Source organism: Microplitis demolitor, chromosome 1 (genome assembly GCF_026212275.2).
Source record: "Microplitis demolitor isolate Queensland-Clemson2020A chromosome 1, iyMicDemo2.1a, whole genome shotgun sequence".
NCBI lineage: Eukaryota > Metazoa > Arthropoda > Insecta > Hymenoptera > Braconidae > Microplitis > Microplitis demolitor.
In genome coordinates, this window is record NC_068545.1 from 1,961,667 (window position 1) to 1,984,297 (window position 22,631).

At 29.9% G+C, this 22,631-nt stretch overlaps 2 protein-coding genes across 2 annotated transcripts; both read right to left on the minus strand.

The window, feature by feature from the left end:
* Positions 1-262: 262 nt before the first annotated feature.
* Positions 263-7,482, minus strand: LOC103569076 (uncharacterized). The gene is made up of 14 exons (XM_053737926.1): positions 6,806-7,482; positions 6,450-6,735; positions 5,987-6,086; positions 5,817-5,927; positions 5,589-5,744; positions 4,719-4,764; positions 4,367-4,658; positions 4,130-4,229; positions 3,603-3,713; positions 3,362-3,517; positions 1,833-2,283; positions 1,050-1,341; positions 886-982; positions 263-491 (listed from the first exon to the last, which is right to left on the minus strand). Exons 1-14 carry the CDS (start codon positions 7,113-7,115, stop codon positions 342-344), a joined length of 2,658 nt encoding a protein of 885 aa, XP_053593901.1. The 5' UTR covers positions 7,116-7,482; the 3' UTR covers positions 263-341.
* Positions 7,483-15,676: 8,194 nt separating this feature from the next.
* Positions 15,677-20,854, minus strand: LOC106693178 (uncharacterized). The gene is made up of 11 exons (XM_053737936.1): positions 20,849-20,854; positions 20,708-20,768; positions 20,318-20,659; positions 19,914-20,202; positions 18,869-19,043; positions 17,265-17,376; positions 16,580-16,859; positions 16,412-16,511; positions 16,233-16,343; positions 15,816-15,971; positions 15,677-15,730 (listed from the first exon to the last, which is right to left on the minus strand). The coding sequence occupies exons 1-11, from the start codon at positions 20,852-20,854 to the stop codon at positions 15,677-15,679; spliced, it is 1,686 nt and encodes a 561-aa protein (XP_053593911.1).
* Between the last annotated feature and the right edge of the window lie 1,777 nt (positions 20,855-22,631).

Below are 22,631 nucleotides of genomic sequence, written 5' to 3' on the forward strand. Positions count from 1 at the left end.
ATTAAACTAATAAGATTATTTGAAGGATTTTCACAATGTCAGTGTTCGCAGCAACGACACGTAACCTAATGAAGATTTCAATATCTGAAAAGTAATAGATCACGTTTAAAACAACTTAGGTGACCATCAGGTCAGTTATTGAGACATATACTTACTCCCGTGAAACTGTTGAACGAAAATATGTAAATTTTCCCAGCAGTTATTCGCATCGGAATATTCCCACAATTGACCGTACAAATCAACCAAAATTTTCTACCCTCATTTGACATTTCGTACCAGCTGCATCCATACAATGCTTCCAAAAGTTGATCACGCTTCATTTGAAGATACAAAAGTCTGTATTATAAATGTAGATAGAAATTTTTTATAGGGTTGCATACTTCATCTAACAAAAGCTGACCCATCCAACAGTTTGCGAATAAGCATGACAACATTGAGGCCACGTAAGTTATTAGTGTCAAAATTGCTATCGTGTCAATACCATCTATTGCCTAATATTAGATTACTGATAATTTCTTCATTTAAACCCATAAGAACTCTATTTATTTATTTGAATTGGATGTTATCTAAGTCTTTACTTCCGATAAGAATCCAATTGCTTCGAAACTAAGATTTTCGAAATAATTTTTGTATTTTTCAACGTTGGATAATATTTCAATGAAGATAAGAAATCAAAATGTGTATTAGTCCGACTAAAAATACTGTGTCAGTTTTCAAGGATTAGCATTTTTGATAAGCCCCTAGTAAAAATTTTCTTTTTTTGAACATTTTTCATTTAAATTTAACTACCAGATATTGAAATAATTATTGCAAAAGCTTTAGATTACACCCATTTCAAATATATAAATTTCTTAATTATAAAAAAATTATATCAAAAATATTTACCAAAACTGAAAACATTACTAATGACGTAAGCGGAACAAGAATAATTGTCTCAAAACAAAATATTGGTGTCCATGTTTGCTCGAACGCATCTATTAATCTTAATTCAAATAAATATGAGTAATTTAATGGTTTTATCGATCCTCGAATTATAATAATGCACTTACTTGAGTAAAACTAAGTGTTTAAGAGTTATTTGCTTGAAAAATAGCTTTTGATTACTGGTTCTTTCCTTGACATTCGTATGCTTTATTAAATTTCTCAAAATAGCAGTACGCGCACATATATTCATTATGATCATGAATTGCAGATTTATCGACGCAATAAAACAACATGCATTTATTGGTAACGGTAGTTCGTACATATACAATAGAAGAGTTTGATCAGCAGATAAATTACTATGATAGAATACTTTTATTTTGAAGGGAAGCTCTAGCACGACAGGTTTATGCAGTAACCCTTAATTTAATAAAAATTAGACAAATAAATATCAATTGAACGATAGGCATGAAAGAGTACTAGAGCACGACGAAATACGTAAATCAGTAATTACAGCCCTAGTTCGTAATAAGCAACTTTCGATTCGATTGTGATTCGATTGTGATCACTATATAACGAACTTACAACAACCCACATATGTAACGCACACGTGCAGAACAGGCTCCCTGAACTAACATCGAAGAGAAACCTAAATTTTGGATTTTTTCCAAATTTTTTCCCTTACAACTTTTGACGGCTGTTTATAAAGATCTTGGGCTGTAATTCGTTTGATTTACGATCAAATCTATAAGTTTCATAATTTTTTTCCTATACTTTACTTCAAACTTGAAAAAAATTAAAAATTGATAAAATATATATTATCAATTTTTAAAATAATAATTAACGGAGAGCCAAAATAGTTTGAGTCTTATTTAAGCAACTCAATTAAATAAATTTAAATAATTACTTACAAGAAATGAAACATTTCTGTAAAGGCAACAGGCCGAAGCCGAATGCAGACCCAGCACCAAACATCATTGTAACTTTATAGAATTTTACTGCCATTGAACTGTATTGAACGTAGATTCTCTTTTCATTCGGATCTTCATAATTTTTATCACAAAAATTATCTAATACTTCGATAATAATGTTCTTTAAGCTTTTTGAAAATCTGACAAACGTCAATCGTGTCATCATCACCGTCTGTACTAAAGTTCCTAAGAGATTTGCAGTCATAAGCTGGAGATCACCGAAAATTGAAAAAAAATCATTGTACGCCATAGAAAGATAAATATTTTCATAGATCAAGTAAAATATAAAAAGTAGTAATCCTCTCGTAGTACGATCAATTGGCCAAGCATTCAAAATTTGTATCATCCAAGCGATTTTGCCGAATAATAATTTGGCTTCTTTAAATTGTTTCTGAAAAATTTATTTTATTAGACTCAAAATTATTAACTTTTTTTCTGATCATGCTTTAGCTTTGGTATAAATTTGATAACTTAGACAATTATTTGTAAAAGTTTACCTCGACGTTTGTATTCATCACTGGTAATATTGGTTCGGATATAAAATAATACACCAGGAAAATAGAGAGAATTTAATTCAACAAATAAAACTTAGTGATCAAGAGTGAAGAACTAATGTCTCTTTGTGCATTGTTTTAATGAATTCATTTATGAATAATAAATCAAACTTTTAGTAAGTTCATCACTATTGCATATGAATAACAAAGTTTAGCAGTACATGCGCGATTCGATTACGCGCCAAGGGGGGTTCGGATAATTTCTTATGCACAGAGGCGTTTAGTTACCTTTCAACATCCACCCTTAATCGTTAAACTAATTTAATTGAGCATACATTCATAGTATACACATTACGAACACTTTTCGTAATGCTCTGATTAAACGGAATGAATTAATGTCAGTAAAAAAATGTCAATACTTTCAAATAATATTCAATCATATTATTGGATTTCAAAAGTATTCAGAATAATTTAAAGTTATGGAAATACTCTTGTAATTTTTTTTTTTTATAAAAATTTTAATTTCTGCGCCCGAAGTATTAAATAAATTAAAAGATCTTAATTTTCAATTAAATCTATTTTATTGCGGTCTTTATTTCAGAAGTACTGATTAAAGTCGTTGCATAAAATACAATTTATTTGTGATTAACACTTTATTGCAGCTTGTAATTTTACAGAAAATTATGCACGTATGAAAAAGATTTATCACTAGTAAAAAAAGAAAATGATATTCAAATACTCTCACTATATTTTTCAAAACAATGATAACTTTTGATTGTCATTATTACATTGCGACTGTACGTAATAGAGACACATATGCCATTATAGTTTTCAGCATCTAATAGAAATAAAAAAATTAAGAGAGCTTACAATTACGGACTTATACCGATTTACCATAAAATTACGGTGAATTTTCCGTATTTTACAGGGGATTTACCGGAATTGACTGTAATTGCTATGGGTCATTGTACTTACACCTGTATATGCATTGTATGAATAAACGACAAATTTTCCAGCGGTGATAGGCATAGTGATATTGGTGTAAGTCATGCAAATCATCAACTTTCTTTTGTTATTCATCGACATATCAGTCCAGTTACAGTGATAATAAGCTTCCGAAAGAAGATCGCACTTTTGACAAATTCAATTTTTAAAATTACCTATTTATTTTTAAGATATTAGTACCGGTAATTTTTTATATTTTGTCTATACGAACTTGGTTCTTCAATGACTCCCCCATCAGACAATGTCCAAAGAGACTTCCTAGTGTTACAATGATGTAAGTGCAATAAGGAATGGCTGTTACCTTTTGACCGCTATTTAGAAGCTATAAAAAAATATCAGTTAATAATAACAATAACGAAAATATATATTTGAGGTGCCAAAAAAAAAATATTATATTAATTTTTTCGGGTTACGAATTTTGTATCAAATGAAAAAGTCACATCAATTTATCAGAAATTGCAGTCCAAGCTTTTTCGTAAGTTCATTTCCCAAAAAATTTTTATCTAGGATTTGATAGGAAAATTTTTCTATATACGTGTTTCCAAAAAAAAAAATATTTTTTTACATGATTTTCAAATGTGACAAAAATTTCTATATGTAATCGTTCAATTGTTGATACATCGAGCTAATTTTGGGGGACAATTTTTTTTAAATTCAAAAGTAATTTTTAAAAAATACAAAATCTGAAAAACAATTTTTTTTTCTGACACCCATACATAAATAATTAAAATATCTTACGATCATCGCATTATAGATAACTAATGAAATAAGAAAAGTTAAAACAGCAAGCTCGAGACAGTAAATAGGCGCCCAAGTATTTTCAATTTTTCTTGCTAACCTGAATAATAAAATTAAAAAGAATAATATTATGAAATTGTATCACTTAGGGCGTAAAAAACAATGTCCGCATAAAAAAAAAATTTCAAAAATCAAAATGGTTTGCACACCGAACAATAATACTTGTAGTAAACTTACTTGTATAATTCAACATGTCGGAGTACAATATCTCTCAGAATTAAATTAAAAGATGAGGAATTCCTTTCCAAATCTAAATTTCGAACTTCGTTCGAAAGAATTGCTATTTGAGCGCAGAGATTTGTGACAATCACAAGTTGCATGTTAATTGTGGCGACGTAAGTTGGCTGCATGAGTGACGTTGGAAACTGACTAACATACAATAAAAACGTACGTTCGAATGATGAAACGTTGAAGAAAAATACTTTGACTTTGTAAGGCACTACTAGAACTAATGGTTTATGTGACAGCCCTTCAAAAAAACAAGACATAATTATTATTAAAATAAATAGAAATTTTTAAAAACACTTACAAGCAACAAAACACCTTTGGAGAGGCAAAATATACTTTTTTAAGCTCGGTCTATAAAAAAAAATATTTTTAATATGATATTTAGAATTAAAATGTCTCATTTTATTGCAAGTTACCTCGACTTGTAAATCCATTGCTGTTATGGGCAAAACTCCAAGAATAGATAGTAATAGAAAGGTGAAGTGAAATCAGGAAAGTTTATTTACTACCAGAGTCTTGAGGAGAACTGAATTTCATCTTCATTTAATATGTTTCATTTCTGCCATCCGTCAATTCATTATTAACGCACGGAACTTTTATTGATTGAAAGTTGTCATGAGTTTGGTTTAATAAATAATTTTATTCTTGTGTAATACAATGAGTACATGCGATTGTGCAAAGAGGGAGTTGAATAATTTATTTTATAAGAAGACAATCAGTCGTTTCCAGGTATTCAATGTGATCAGTTCACCTCGAATTTACAAACTAGTATGAGCGCACTTTGCCATATGCACACTAACGGAGGCTAGTAAATTTAAAAATTAAAAAACGGATGATTCATCAGAAAAAAACAATCAACAGAAATAATATTTCAGTTATTTATAAATATTTTTAGTGAGTACACAGTAAAAAATTTTATTTCGATACTTAGAAATGACTGAGACTACTTTCTAATATATATAATGTCATTATAAAATAATATCAGTAATTAAGATTCATTTTTAAAAAATGTGCATCATATTCTCTGTCGTTTCAATTTACTATAATTTTATAACAAAAGTGTCCTTAAAATTGATACATAAGCCAAAGAAGATTTGACAATCTAAAAAAAATTACCTGTAAGTGAAATTTGAAATTTTTATATTAAAATTATTATTTATAAAATACTTACACCTGCAAACGCATTAAATGAAAAAGTGTAAACTTTTCCAGCCGTGATTGTAAAAGGATTTTTTGTGTAAGTCATACAAGTTAACACAACTCTCCTATCACTAATTGGCATGTCATACCAGTTACAGTGATAATATGCGTCCAAAAGGCGATCACACTTAATTCAAATTTATATGTTATACCTCGAATATACACATATATTTTTTTTTAATAAAAGAAATGAACATACTTCAGTTTTTAACATTTCACCCATTAAACAATTTGCAAACAAACATGACATTGCCGCACAGACATACGTACAGAGAGATATGAATGCAACTTTTTCACCGGCATCAAAAGCCTGCATAATTATTTTTCTATTGAATATAATTTTTACATGAAGATAAGTAGTAAACTTACCAAAAGTCCGTAGTACATAACTAAGGCTACGATGGGAGTCAAAACTAACATTTCAAAAAGATAAACTGGCGTCCAAGTGTTCTCAATTTTTTTTGCTAGTCTAAATAATAGAAATTATACATATTTTTTAGTAAGTTCAATTGAAAATGTCATTTGGCATAATAATGGTGATTTATTTTGGTCTGTGAAAACTTTCCAAGGGTTTGAAAATTATGGAAAAATATCAAATTTACTGCATCGTCACTTTGAATGTAACAGAACCCCCCGGAGTGCGATTTTCAAATTTTGAATCTTTGTAACGTACTAAAAACTGAACATTCGCTATTTTGGTAATCAGTATCATTAAATTCACCAGATTGGGATGTTTGAAAAAAAAAAAAAAAATCATTAAATAAATATTTTCACAGGCCAAATAAGTAAAAAATGCCAGTATACTCACGAAGAAAAAAATTTTTAAACTCACTTGATTATTTTCAAATGTATATTAATAATTTCACAAAATTTACGATAAGATGATTTATTGTCAAGACGAAAATTACATATTCTCTGTGAAAGTATCGCCATGTGAGCGCAAATATAAATAACAAGTACAACTTGCAAATTAACTATGGCGACATAACAAATCGGAGGTAATGGCAGTGGCGTTTCTAGAATGTATATGACAACAATACTTTTGAATGATGTGGCATTCAAAAAAAATATTTTTACCCTATAAGGCGCTATTAAAATAGCTGGCCTATTCAATAATACTTGTGGATGAAAATACAAAAATTAAACACTTGTTTGGTTTAATAATTTTAAGAAATTGTAAATACTTACAAGAAATAACGTAATTTTGCAGAGGTAACAAACACCAACTGAAACCCGCCACGAAAGAGAAAACAATAGTAACTCTATGATATTTTCTGGCTAATGAGTAATAACCCAAAAAAATTTCTTTTTCTAACTGACTGTATCCATTTTTTTCGAGAATTCCAACTTTTACGGCCATAATTATCTCGAAAATATTTTTAGAAAATTTAATATAAAGCATGCGCACTAACACGATTGTTTGCATGGCCGTTGTCGTAAGATTTCCTGTAATGAGATCAAGATTTCCAATAATTTCAAACAAATCATTGTATCCCATTGAAAGATAAACAATGTGGTACACTAGATAAATATAAAATAAAATTTGACGTTTAAGTGTCGGCTCAATTGGCCAACCTCCCAGTATATTTATAAACGACGCAACTTTGTCGATTAATAATTTAACTTCCTCAAATTTTTCCTGTAAAAATTTTTTCCAAAATATCAAATTTAACGTAAATTTTTTTTTTAACACATTTAGATTTGGTAGAATACACAGAAAAAAAAATTTCTTAACGCAAAAAAATTTAACTCCAATAAATTTTTTGCATCATGAATTGAAAAAAAAAGTTTCTTGTGGCCAGAAATTATTTTTTTCTTATGTGAAAACTCACCTCGACCCTTAAATTCATTGCTTATAGTATTTGTTTTTCTTGTTGTCTTTTTCTACAAAGTTACTAAGCAAGAGTTGGATACCATCTAAAGGAGAGTGTACATTGTCTCGGTTTTCCTTTCCCTTGACGTGTACGCGCATTAATAATGTACTCGACTTATCAATTCATAGACTCGAAATTACTGTGTAAAAAGTTTTGCAGTATAGACAAAACTTAGTGCACGCAATTCTACACCCAAAGTGGGGGAATCCGGATTTTACTTTACATAAAGATGCATTCAGTCATTTTTTTTCAACCATAGCGATCAGACTACAATCTATATACCTTTTGAACTTACTTTCAAGTGAAATAAATTTTTTTTAGCAATTTTCCAGTATTTTTAATATGAATTACTTAAAAGATTTTATTAAAGTTATTTATTTATGAAATTTTTGGTAAGTAATTTGAATTATTAATTATGTGAGTTTTTAATTAACAAAAAAACTTTAATTAATAATCATTTATAAAATGATTTATTTTTTTCAAAATTTATATGTTTTCTGTTCATGACATTCTTGTTTGAAATTTTATGATGCCATAGTAAAGCCAAAACCATTTTTTTCATTTCTCAGAATAACACCTGGTCATGTCAACTATTTTGTTTTAAAGATTTTACATTCAAATAAATTTGTGCATTTATTGATGAAGTTAATTTGGAACAAAAATTGGCGCGATTTTTAATCATTTAAATGATCATTTTTTTAAACGGATTAATGTCAGAGTAAATATAAATTTTGTTGTAATCCTTATCCACTCCGACAAAGTAGACTATACTGAATTAATAATAGGCCGTAAATAATCATATCGATGTTAGTTTTCCAACGATACTCAAGTAATTAAAATTGATTAACGTCAATCCATCACACAACAAGATAAATTGACCAAATTCAATCACGATTTCTTCAGTATCGTATCAATAAACAGCATGATAAATATGACCAAACACGATTCTGAATAATTACTACAGTTCAATTATTATTCATAACAAAAATTTACCTCAGTAGTTCCCAATGCTTGCGTACAATGTACCCAAAAACACTGAATTTTTTATTACTATCTTTGAAATTCAAATTTTTGATCCTGTAAGAAAGTACTGCCAGTTGCGAGCAAACGTTTGCAATAATAACTATTTTCAGACATATAATTCCAATGAATCCCAATGGAAGAAACGACATAGGAGCTTGATAAATGTAAGCCACAATTACTTGTTCCATTGACGTGAGATTGAAAAAAACGTAAACGACTTTGTACGGCGGTACCAGAATTACCGGTTCATTTTTTAACCCTTATAAAAAATAAGTAAAATAATAACAATAACTTGTGTCTTTAAATTTTTGAATTTCACAGCTGTTTAAAAAAAATGAAAGTAGCGAACACAAGTAAAGTCAGTACTTACTTACATGCTATAAGACAATTTTGAAGAGGCATAAAACACCAGGTGAAGGAAGTCATTGCCGAAAAAGGCATTATTATAGAAAAGTATGATTTAGCTACTGATCAATAGTAATCATAAATTTTGACTTCGGTCGAATCATTGGTACATTTAGAAAAATGCTGGCTCATAAAAGTATGAAAAAAAAATTTTTTTTTTTACCATAAACCACTAAGTCCTGATTTTCTATCAATTTTCTATAGAATTTCTAACACGGATATTTTCCTAATGATTTAAAAAAATTTTAAATTATCCTTAAAAAATTATTACTGGCAATAACAGCCAACTTATCTGTTTCTGACAATCGAATCCTACAAAAAATATTAAATTTTTTTTTGAATTTGTTCTCTAAGTTCCTTCTAATATTGTGTGTAGAGCAACAAAGTTTTCCAAAACGACATTCGTCTGCGGGCTCATTGTCCCTAAAAACAAGTTATTCTAATACAAATAATAAATAAATGTTCATGCACCCACGGCATAAAGGAAAAGTTGTAAACATTATGCGTGAGTTAGCTCTCTAGTATTTATTTTCCTTTGCAAGCGGCTTCCTTATAACTTTGCATATAGAAAATAAACTTTCTGTCTCTTCGTAGCGAATATAAGCTGCAAACTTGGAAACACGCAAGCTTACTCTCTATCAATTTTTGTCATAAAAGTGAGCATTTGCCTGAATTGACAGTAAAAGAAAAATGTCAAAAATATAAAATTCCCATTGTGTTGGACGTACGGTGAACACTAAGGAAAACCTGAAAAAGTAAAATTCATTTTCATATTTCCATTGTCGTAGATGCATCAAATTAATTTAATTTGTCGCGTGCAAGGGAATAAAGTTTATCAAGTCTCAGTTCATTGTCCCGACATGATCGCCTGTCGAACAAAACTTATATAGAAATATCGAAATGATAAACAAAAGTTTTGAGTCATTGTACTTACAACTGTATATGCATTGTATGAATAAACGAAAAATTTTCCAGCGGTGATAGACATAGTGATATTGGAGTAAGTCATGCAAATTATCAACTTTCTTTTGTTATTCATCGACATATCAATCCAGTTACAGTCATAATAAGCTTCAGAAAAAAGATCGCACTTTTGACAAATTCAATTTTAAAAATTGCCTATTTATTTTTAAGATATTAGTACCGGTAATTTTTTATATTTTATCTATACAAACTTGGTTCTTCAATGACTCCTCCATCAGACAATGTCTAAAGAGACTTCTTAGTGTAACAATGATGTAAGTGCAATAAGGAATGGCTGTTACCTTTTGACTGCTACTTAGAAGCTATAAAAAAATATCAGTTAATAATAACAATAACGAAAATATATATTTGAGGTGCAAAAAAAAAAATATTATATTAATTTTTTCGGGTTACGAATTTTGTATCAAATGAAAAGGTCATATCAATTTATCAGAGATTGCAGTTCAAGCTTTTTCGTAAGTTCATTTCCCAAAGAGTTTTTATCTAGGATTTGATAGGAAAATTTTTCTATATACTTGTTTCCAAAAAAAAAAATATTTTTTTACACGATTTTCAAATGTGAGAAAAATTTCTATATGTAATCGTTCAATTGTTAATACATCGAGCTAATTTTGGGGGACAATTTTTTTTAAACTCAAAAGTAATTTTTAAAAAATACAAAATCTGAAAAACAATTTTTTTTTCTGACACGCATACATAAATGTCTAAAATATCTTACGATCATCGCATTATAGATAACTAATGAAATAAGAAAAGTTAAAACAGCAAGCTCGAGACAGTAAATAGACGCCCAAGTATTTTCAATTTTTCTTGCTAACCTGAATAATAAAATTCAAAAGAATAATATTATGAAATTGTATCACTTAGGGCGTAAAAACAATGTCCGCATAAAAGAAAATTTCAAAAATTAAAATGATTTTCACACCGAACAATAATTCTTGTAGCAAACTTACTTGTATAATTCAACATGTCGGAGTACAATATTTCTCAGAATTAAATTAAAAGATGAGGAATTCCTTTCCAAATCTAAATTTTGAACTTTGTTCGAAAGAATTGCTATTTGAGCGCAGAGAGGGGGTTGAATAATTTATTTTATAAGAAGACAATTAGTCGTTTCCAAGTATTCAATGTGATCAGTTCACCTCGAATTTACAAACTAGTATGAGCGTACTTTGTCATATGCACACTTACGGAGGCTAGTAAATTTAAAAATTAAAAATCGGATGATTCATCAGAAAAAAACAACCAACAGACATAATATTTCAGTTATTTATAAATATTTTTCTGAATACACAGTAAAAAATTTAATTTCGATACTTAGTGTTACGTCTAACATGCAATAAAGACAAATATCATGTACAGTCTCTTATTTCGAGTCAAGACACTTAAGTCCTCTACTCGGGCGACGGAGACCTCGTCGTTACGGTAATGAGTATGAGGAATAAGATCAATATGAAGAATTATTCTAGAGAAATAATAGTAAAAACGACTGGATAACTTACAATTGTTAATTATAAAATTTATTCAGTTTCCGTTGTACAAATGATGGTTGTTGTTGGTTGGAAGATCGTTGAATTTTTTGTAAATTGTATAATATACTTGCTAGGACCCCGTATTCAACGTTCGCTCAGTCAGTACCCCTGGGTAGATGTGATTTGGTAGTATGCTGAGAGTTGAGAACCGTGCGGAATAATTTCTTTGATGCGTGGTACAACGAATATTACGACGGAGTTAAGCTTAACTGAGATTCGAAGACTGGATAATTAGACCGACAAACTGTGGGTTTATATAGTTCGAAATCGAGGGGAACCGAGACGTGACCCTGGATCTTGTACACCAGAAAAAGAGATGCTTGCTGTACCAGCGTTTATTTTTAGGTGCTTCTCCTCCTGCGGTTTATTTTGCACGTGCGGTACTCGAGGTCAAGTCAAGAGAGAAGAAAAATAATTAAATCATTTTTTTAATTATTCGGTATTTGAATTGAGGGTTTCTTTTTAAATAAATTTTCAATTGGGATGTTGGTTATCCAAAAAAATTCAGCGTCTCCTTAAAAGAGCGAGAATTAATGCATGTTTAGTTTAAAAAGATTCTGGAAGCGTAAACATGGACTTGTTCTTGGTGGCACGCGTCATCCCGGCTTGGCCTCCAAATTAACGAATGGAGGGGTGCCATCTAAGAGGTATCGGCCAACACCAGAGCGGCTACTGGGTGGCTCCTGTTAATGGGTAATAAAAATGAGAGCTCTGGAGGGGGGGGGGACAGCTAGAATCATCGGTTGACAAGCATGATGTCAGGGCCGAGGTCTTATGGCTCATAAATCACGCGACTGTGGTCTTGAGTAGAAATAGAGGGATCAGAGAACTAACGAGAGTGCATCTTAGTTTTACTCGTGAAATTAGGGGTCCTCTCTTGTTCTTACCTTCTCAGCATTAAAAAGCGGCACACTGAATTCGATATTGAGGGTACCTAGTATGTGTGTTGAGTAATATAAGTTATTACTCTGTATACATGCAGGCTACGCCAGCTATGTTTTCTGTTTCTATGTTCTCCTAATTCAGATAACCGTGAGGATGTGTTTGAATGTTTTATTACCCTAGTAATAATAAAATCGCTATCTTACTTTAATAATAATAAAATTTTAACTCGGTTACGAGGGGACACGCACAGTTCTCATCGCACTTTCCCACCACCACGCGTATTCTCCGCTCCGACTTCGAGGAGAGCTTCTATAGCGAGAACAGGGTACAGTAGGATTTCAATATATAGATTTTTTTTCTTTTAATTTTTGAATTCTCTACCCTGGTCGTAACACTTAGAAATGACTGAGACTACTTTCTAATATATATAATGTCATTATAAAATAATATCAGTGATTAAGATTCATTTTTAAAAATGTGCATCATATTCTCTGTCGTTTTAAATTACTATAATTTTATACCAAGAGTGTCCTTAAAATTGATACATAAGCCAAAGAAGATTTGAGAATCTAAAAAAAATTACCTGTCAGTGAAATTTGAAATTTTGATATTAAAATTATTATTTATAAAATACTTACACTTGCGAACGCATTAAAAGAAAAAGTGTAAACTTTTCCAGCCGTGATTGTCAAAGGATTTTTTGTGTGAGTCATACAAGTTAACACAACTCTCCTATCACTAATTGGCATGTCATACCAGTTACAGTGATAATATGCGTCCAAAAGGCGATCACACTTAATTCAAATTTATATGTTAAACCTCGAATATACACATATATTTTTTTTTAATAAAAGAAATAAACATACTTCAGTTTTTAACATTTCACCCATTAAGCAATTTGCAAACAAACATGACATTGCCGCACAGACATACATACAGAGAGATATGAATGTAACTTTTTCACCAGCATCAAAAGCCTGCATAATTATTTCTCTATTGAATATAATTTTTACATGAAGATAAGTAGTAAACTTACCAAAAGTCCGTAGTACATAACTAAGGCTACGATGGGAGTCAAAACTACCATCTCAAAAAGATAAACTGGCGCCCAAGTGTTCTCAATTTTTTTTGCTAGTCTAAATAATAGAAATTATACATATTTTTCAGTAATTTCAATTGAAAAGGTCATTTGGCATAATAATGGTGATTTATTTTGGTCTGTGAAAACTTTCCATGGGTTTGAAAATTATGGAAAAATATCAAATTTACTGCATCGTCACTTTGAATGTAACAGAACCCCCCGGAGTGCGATTTTCAAACTTTGAATTTTTGTAACGTACTAAAAACTGAACATTCGCTATTTTGGTAATCAGTATAATTGAATTCATCAGATTGAGATGTTTGAAAAAAAAAAAAAAATCACTAAATAAATATTTTCACAGGCCAAATAAGTAAAAAACGTCAGTATACTCACGAAGAAAAAAATTTTTAAACTCACTTGATTATTTTCAAATGTATATTAATAATTTCAGAAAATTCACGATAAGATGATTCATTTTCAAGACGAAAATTACATATTCTCTGTGAAAGTATCGCCATGTGAGCGCAAATATAAATAACAAGTACAACTTGCAAATTAACTATGGCGACATAGCAAACCGGAGGTAATGGCAGTGGCGTTTCTAGAATGTATATGACAACAATACTTTTGAATGACGTGGCATTCAAAAAAAATATTTTTACCCTATAAGGCGCTATTAAAATAGCTGGCCTATTCAATAATACTTGTGGACGAAAATACAAAAATTAAACACTTATTTTCTTTAATAATTTTAAGAAATTGTAAATACTTACAAGAAATAACGTAATTTTGCAGAGGTAACAAACACCAACTGAAACCCGCCATGAAAGTGAAAACAATAGTAACTCTATGATATTTTCCGGCTAATGAGTAATAACCAAAAAAAATTTCTTTTTCTAACTGACTGTATCCATTTTTTTCGAGAATTCCAACTTTTACGGCCATAATTATCTCGGGAATATTTTTAGAAAATTTAACATAAAGCATGCGCACTAACATGATTGTTTGCATGGTAGTTGTCATTAGATTTTCTGTAATGAGATCAAGATTTCCAATAATTTCAAACAAATCATTGTATCCCATTGAAAGATAAACAATGTAGTACACTATAAAAATATAAAATAAAATTTGACGTTTAAGTGTCGGCTCAATTGGCCAAACTCCCAGTATATTTATAAACGACGCAACTTTGTCGATTAATAATTTAACTTCCTCAAATTTTTCCTGTAAAAAATTTTTCCAAAATATCAAATTTAACGTAAATTTCTTTTTTAACACATTTAGATTTGGTAGAATACACAGAAAAAAAAATTTCTTAACGCAAAAAAATTTAACTCACTCACATAAATTTTTTGCATCATGAATTGAAAAAAAAAGTTTCTTGTGGCCAGAAATTATTTTTTTCTTATGTGAAAACTCACCTCGACACTTAAATTCATTGCTTATAGTATTTGTTTTTCTTGTTGTCTTTTTCTACAAAGTTACTAAGCAAGAGTTGGATACCATCTAAAGGAGAGTGTACATTGTCTCGGTTTTCCTTTCCCTTGACGTGTACGCGCATTAATATTGTACTCGACTTTTATCAATTCATAGACTCGAAATTACTGTGTAAAAAGTTTTGCAGTATAGACAAAACTTAGTGCACGCAATTCTACACCCAAAGTGGGGGAATCCGGATTTTACTTTACATAAACATGCATTCAGTCATTTTTTTTCAACCATAGCCATCAGATTACAATCTATACCTTTTGAACTCACTTTCAAGTGGAATAAATTTTTTTTAGAAATTTTCCAGTATTTTTAATATGAATTACTTAAAAGATTTTATTAAAGTTATTTATTTATGAAATTTTTGGTAAGTAATTTGAATTATTAATTATGTGAGTTTTTAATTAACAAAAAAACTTTAATTAATAATCATTTATAAAATGATTTATTTATTTCAAAATTTATATGTTTTCTGTTCATGACATTTAATTACTTTGTAAAAATTTGGCTGCTTAGTTTGAAAATCCAGTAAATGGCAAATTTTATTGTGATGCATACAAAGTTTGAAAAAAAATTTTTTTTTAAAATAAAGATCATGCTTACACAAAATATTTTTTATAAATGAAAGATTTCGTTTTATGGAAAAAGAATAAATTATAAAAAATTTGGCTCTTACGGAATTTCAAAATCAGACAGCCGAGCTAATTTTCTATATTATGATATTGCTTTAATTAACGGTGGGTTACTACTATACAATTCAAAAAAAAATATATATATGATGTAGAGTTCACATTGTTAGAGTTCGCAACATTGACACGTATGCCATTGCAGATTTGATGATCTATTCAAATAACAACAGAAATCAAATAGTCACAAAAAAATATTCAAAATTGTATAGTCGGGTGTAAATTACAGTCAAGTTTTACCTGTATGTATGCATTGTACGAGTAAACATAAAATTTTCCGGCGGTTATTTCCAGCGGAAGTTGAGCGCGAGTCATGCAAATTAACAGCGCGCGTCTGTTACTTATCGACATATTATACCAGTCGCAAATATATAATGATTTCATAAGATTTTCACTCTATAAACAAAGTAAAATAATAAATTATCACAGAATTGGGATTTTGGCTTGGAAAAAATTTCCATGTGGCCAATAACAAATACAATTATTCGTATATTTTTTTTTTTGTAAAAATACGGGGATTAAAAATGTGAAAAAAGTTGAAATTAACTGCGACTTCCATAGGCGTCACTAAACGTAAGATTTTGCAAAAACACTTTTCCAACCAAAAAAAAAAAATTTTGTGAATAATTACTGAAAATATTGAATTATTTTCTGTACCTCAAATTTGAGCAGCTCACCCATCAAACAATTAGCAAATAAAAATAATAAGGATGCATATACGTAAGCTACTAATGAAATTAATCCTATTTTATCATCGGCACTAACCGCCTGAAAATAATCAAATTTAAATAATTAACTCAAAAAAAGGCATTATAACATTTATAGAAAAAATTAACCATCAGTGCATTGTATAAAACCAAAGCGCATAAAATAGTCGTAACTATGAGTTCGAAACCAAAAATTATAGTCCAAGACTCTTCAAAATTTTTCGTTAATCTGAATAAAATAAAATTATTAATTAAAATAAATTACGAGGTATCATATCTTTAAAAATTTGTTTTTACCTGACGAGTTCCAAATGTTTATTTACAATATTATTAAACACTTTTTTCGACGAGTCATTCGTTTTTAAATTTTTAATTCTGTGAGAAAAAATAGCCATTTGACCACAAATATTTGTTATAATAATAACATTGACGTTAATTGTCGCCGCACAACATATTGGCGGATATTGCAGAGGTGATTGGAAAATGTAGAGTATAACAATTCGTTTTAATGATGATACGTTAAAAAATAAATGAACTTTATAAGGAGCCACTAAAACAACTGGTTTATTCAAAAACCCTGAAAAGATAAAAATATGTTTTTGTAGGTGTCGGTTAATAAATTTATTAAAATACTCACAAGATATAGCACACGTTTGTATCGGTATAAAATACCAACTGACTGACGTGACGATTGTGAAAATCATCGTAAATTTGCAATATTTTTTTGCTATCAAATAATATCTGTTATAAAGATTTTTCTCCGTTGAATCTTCATAATGTTTTTTTGTCAAATTCTGTCGTACCACAAAAATATTTTTTTTTAATTGAGGTGACAAATTTATTGTGAGTAGTCGTATTAATGTCATCGACTGTATCGCCGACTCCATTAAATTTCCTGTCATGAGTTCTAGATTGCCAAACACAATCACTAAATAACTGTAAGAGGTTACAAGATATAAATTATGATACAATAAGTAAACACCAAAAATTATATTGCGTTTTAATGTCCGCTGAATCGGCCACGCGCCGACCAAATTTATTATCCAAGCCATTTGATCTAATCCAAGTAGTAGTCCTGCTTCTTCTATTTTTTTCTGCAGTGTAATAATTGAGTATATTATTATTAAATTTAACAATTGAAACTGCAAAAGTCCAAAAAAATCACCTCGTCCAAATTCATAGTTTGCGATTTTTATTACAAGAACATTAATGTAAGAAATATAAAAACTAAGAAGAAGTCGCATCCAAGACTAAAACCAACTCCATTGCGTTGAATTGATTTTTTTTATATTTCGTGATGACTTCTATAGATACTCATTAATAATGTACATATATATTACAGATTCATAAAAACTTGCATTGAATATGAAAGAAATAGATAAATTTATAAGAGTCATCGCACGCGACTAAACTGGTGGGTGGGTGGGGGGGGGCTGGACTTTAAGGAGCAAAGATTCGCATTTGATGATTTCTTGATGTCGAATGTAAACCCGTAAAAATCTTCAACAAATATTGATTTTAATATTCTTATTGTCGAATAGACATTAAATTTATTTGTTGCGTGTAAGGGAACAAAGTTTACGAGCCCAGTTTCTCCTCACATGATCACCTGTCAAATAAAATTTATATAGAAATATTGAAATAATAAAAAAAAGTTCACAGTGGAAATAAAAACTGATGAACTTTATGTGTGATAGGTTTTTTTCTCGGCATTGCGAATAAAACTACCTCTTCAAAAAAAGCTTTAAAAATCATGCAAGCAAATATTTTTCACTTAAAATAAATAAAAAATAAAATCTTCTGAATCAATTTATTTTTTCAAATTTTACATTTACCGACTTTACATTTTATTGCAATGTAATACAATTAATTGTTATCACGAATGATTACATAATCTTAATTATATGTTATTTATATAGAGTGCGTCGAGAGAAAAAAATAAAACATCACAAATGTATGAAGTAAACTATATTAGTCGCCCTTTAAATCGATAACTTTTACGGTTAACGTAAGTAAAAATGACTAAATTTCAAGCTCTGTTGGTTTCCATGTCCCAATAACTGATTTTTTCCTGATTTAATCTAGCCAGACAGCCATTTCGTCCGCAACGACGTAGATTTGTCGCTGAACTTGACGTCAAAATTCTGCAACTTGTCAGCGTGCGCGACAACTGATGACAACTTGCCGCGAAATTGAATTCAATAAATCGGACAAGCAAAAAAGTTGCCAACTTGATGAAAACTTTTTCTGGGAAAATTGAAGTCAACTTGGAGCCATGGATAGTCAATTGTTACTCTCAACTTGACGGCGCATTGATCAAAACTGTGGTTATTTGGGTAAATAAGTCTTTTTTTGTTCTTGGGTATTAATTATTATTCATTTCACATTGACGAAAAATAGTTTACATGGTTAAAGTTCGTAGTAATGAGACACATCCCATTGCAGATTTGACAATCTTAAAAAAAAAAATATAGAATCATACTTTAGTATGCTGTTATTATTTAAATAAACTCATTAAAGGCAAATATAGTCCTTGGGTATAAAATTTTTAACTCCCAATAATTAAAATTAAAAATAGTTAATTACCTGTACGTAAGCATTAAATGAGTAAACGTAACACTTCCCAGCGGTCAGCCGCAACGGAATCTGAGATCGAGTCATACAAATTAATAAAGAACGTTTATGATTTATCGACATTTCAAACCAGTCACATGAATAAAGTGCTTCCTGAAGATTTTCACTCTTTGAAATAAAAAATAAACTGTAATTTTAAATTACACAAAAATATTCAGTTAATTATAGTATACTTCGAATTTTAGCATCTCCCCCATTAAGCAGTTGGCGAACAAAATTAGTAGAGAAGAAATCACGTAAGTGAATAATGAAATTATTTCAATTTTATCCTTATTACCAATCGCCTAAAAAAAATTTTTTTTCCAACTCAAAGCTGTATGTCACAGCGATAGATTGATGAATATTTTAAAAAGTCAAATCTTACCATAACTGCATTGTACGTTACCAAAGCACATAAAATAGTAGACAACACTAGTTCGAAGCAAAAAATTAATGTCCAAGTATCATCAATGTCCATAATAAACCTAGTTAAGTAATTAAATAATCACTTATAAATATGTAGATGGTGAAATTATTGTTGTATGAAATTTTAAGATGCCATAGTAAAGCCAAAACCTTTTTTTTATTTCTCAGAATGACACCCGGTCATGTCAACTATCTCGTTTTAAAGATTTTAAATTCAAATAAATTTGTGCATTTATTGATGAAGTTAATTTGGAACAAAAATTGGCGCGATTTTTAATCATTTAAATGATCATTTTTTTAAATGGATTAATTTCAGAGTAAATATAAATTTTGTTGTAATCCTTATCCATTCCGACAAAGTAGACTATACTGAATAAATAATAGGCCGTAAATACTCATATCGATGTTAGTTTTCCAACGATACTCAAGTAATTAAAATTGATTAACGTCAATCCATCACACAACAAGATAAATTGACCAAATTCAATCACGATTTCTTCAGTATCGTATCAATAAACAGCAGGATAAATATGACCAAACACGATTCTGAATAATTACTACAATTTAATTATTATTCATAACAAAAATTTACCTCAGTAGTTCCCAATGCTTGCGTACAATGTACCCAAAAACACTGAATTTTTTATTACTATCTTTGAAATTCAAATTTTTGATCCTGTAAGAAAGTACTGCCAGTTGCGAGCAAACGTTTGCAATAATAACTATTTTCAGACATATAATTCCAATGAATCCCAATGGAAGAAACGACATAGGAGCTTGATAAATGTAAGCCACAATTACTTGTTCCATTGACGTGAGATTGAAAAAAACGTAAACGACTTTGTACGGCGGTACCAAAATTACCGGTTCATTTTTTAGCCCTTATAAAAAATAAGTAAAATAATAACAATAACTTGTGTCTTTAAATTTTTGAATTTCACAGCTGTTTAAAAAAAATGAAAGTAGCGAACACAAGTAAAGTCAGTACTTACTTACAAGCTATAAGACAATTTTGAAGAGGCATTAAATACCAGATGAAGGAAGTCATTGCCGAAAAAGGCATTATTATAGAAAAGTATGATTTAGCTACTGATCGATAGTAATCATAAATTTTGACTTCGGTCGAATCATTGGTACGCTCGATATTTAAACTTTCTTTGTATGAAATAATTGTTTTTTTCACACGCGGAGATAATTTCAAATATACCAATCGAATAATTGCTATCATCTGTACAGCCGTTTCCATGAGATTTATCGTCATTAGCTCGAGATTCCCGAATACATTTATCAAGTCAGTGTATGACATTGACAGATGAATTAAGTAGTAAGTTATAGAAACTACAAATAATATTGTTTGTTTAATTGATCGATTCAGAGGCCAACAACCTAATAGATCAATCGCCAAAATTATTTTGTCTAGTAATAATTTATCTTCACCATTTATTTCCTGGACAAAAATATACATTATTATTTCTGTAATTATATTACGGTTTTGTATAATAGATAAAATTTTTATTTTACACTCACAGTCATAGCGAATATTTTGGAAATAATAGGTATCAAGTTATTGGAGCTTAAGTCAGAAATATATTGCCAGTGAAAAAGTTGAGTCGAATTATGGCATGCCATGATGTCTAGTAATTAAATATTTAAGGAATTCATTATTGAATTATAAGTTTGGAGTTTACTTTGTAACTGACGCACGCGAAACATCGCTGGAGGGGGTCGCGAGTTTTTATTCTGCGACGGGGAATCAGTTGTTCGTCGGATAATGCTTATTCGCGATTATCTATAGTCATATTGTGTGTGCAATTCTTGAGCTGAGAGTTAAATATAAAGAATTATAAGTTGAGAAATTAGTGGAAAAATATGCATAATTTTTGGACTGATTATGAATATTCGGTCGGCTGCCCAATTTGAAAACACAGTAACTGACAAAAATAATTGTTTTTTAATACGTATAAAATTATGTCCAGAAGACTCCACTGGAACTAAAAATACTAAAAAACCGATTTTTAAAAATTTGTCCCTTACTGTGTTTTGAAATTGGGCAGCCGCGGTATTTCGTGGATAGTATTTTTATAGAATGTCGATAGATTTTCTATGAAACTTCTTAGACAACGATTCTATCTAAAACCACGGACTCGGTCAAATTTTTTGAGTCTTTCGAGAGATCAGACAAGTCATTTAGAAAAATGCTGGCTCATAAAAGTATAAAAAAAAAAATTTTTTTTTACCATAAACCAGTAAGTCCTGATTTTCTATTAATTTTCTATAGAATTTCTAACACGGATATTTTCCTAAAGATTTTAAAAAATTTTAAATTATCCTTAAAAAATTATTACTGGCAATAACAGCCAACTTATCTGTTTCTGACAATCGAATCCTACAAAAAATATTAAATTTTTTTTTGAATTTGTTCTCTAAGTTCCTTCTAATATTGTGTGTAGAGCAACAAAGTTTTCCAAAGCGACATTCGTCTGCGGGCTCATTGTTCCTAAAAACAAGTTATTCTAATACAAATAATAAATAAAAGTTCATGCAGCCACGGCATAAAGGAAAAGTTGTAAACATTATGCGTGAGTTAGCTCTCTAGTATTTATTTTCCTTTGCAAGCGGCTTCCTTATAACTTTGCATATAGAAAATAAACTTTCTGTCTCTTCGTAGCGAATATAAGCTGCAAACTTGGAAACACGCAAGCTTACTCTCTATCAACTTTTGTCATAAAAGTGAGCATTTGCCTGAATTGACAGCAAAAGAAAAATTTCAAAAATATAAAATTCCCATTGTGTTGGACGTACGGTGAACATTAAGGAAAACCTGAAAAAATAAAATTCATTTTCATATTTCTATTGTCGTAGATGCATTAAATTAAATTCATTTGTCGCGTGCAAGGGAATAAAGTTTATCAAGTCTCAGTTCATTGTCCCGACATGATCGCCTGTCGAACAAAACTTATATAGAAATATCGAAATGATAAACAAAAGTTTACGGTGTAGATATAAACTTATAAACTTCATGCGTGATATCAAGTCTTCCTCATTGTTTATGCACCCGAGCGCGCTTTCTCTATAACTTTCTGTTGCGAATAAAGTTTCTTCTATTCAAACAAACCCCGAGACTCAGGAAATCACGCAACGCAATATTAAAACTTACTTGCTGTAGAGAGACAAAGGGGAGCGGGGGTTTTTGCAGCCAGAAAATAGTCACTCGCATTTGAGCTGTCATCGGGACTACTTCACCTCTTGTTTTCCATAGAGACTGAACTTAACTGTCAGAAAATTCATAGTCTCAATACTTAACAATAAT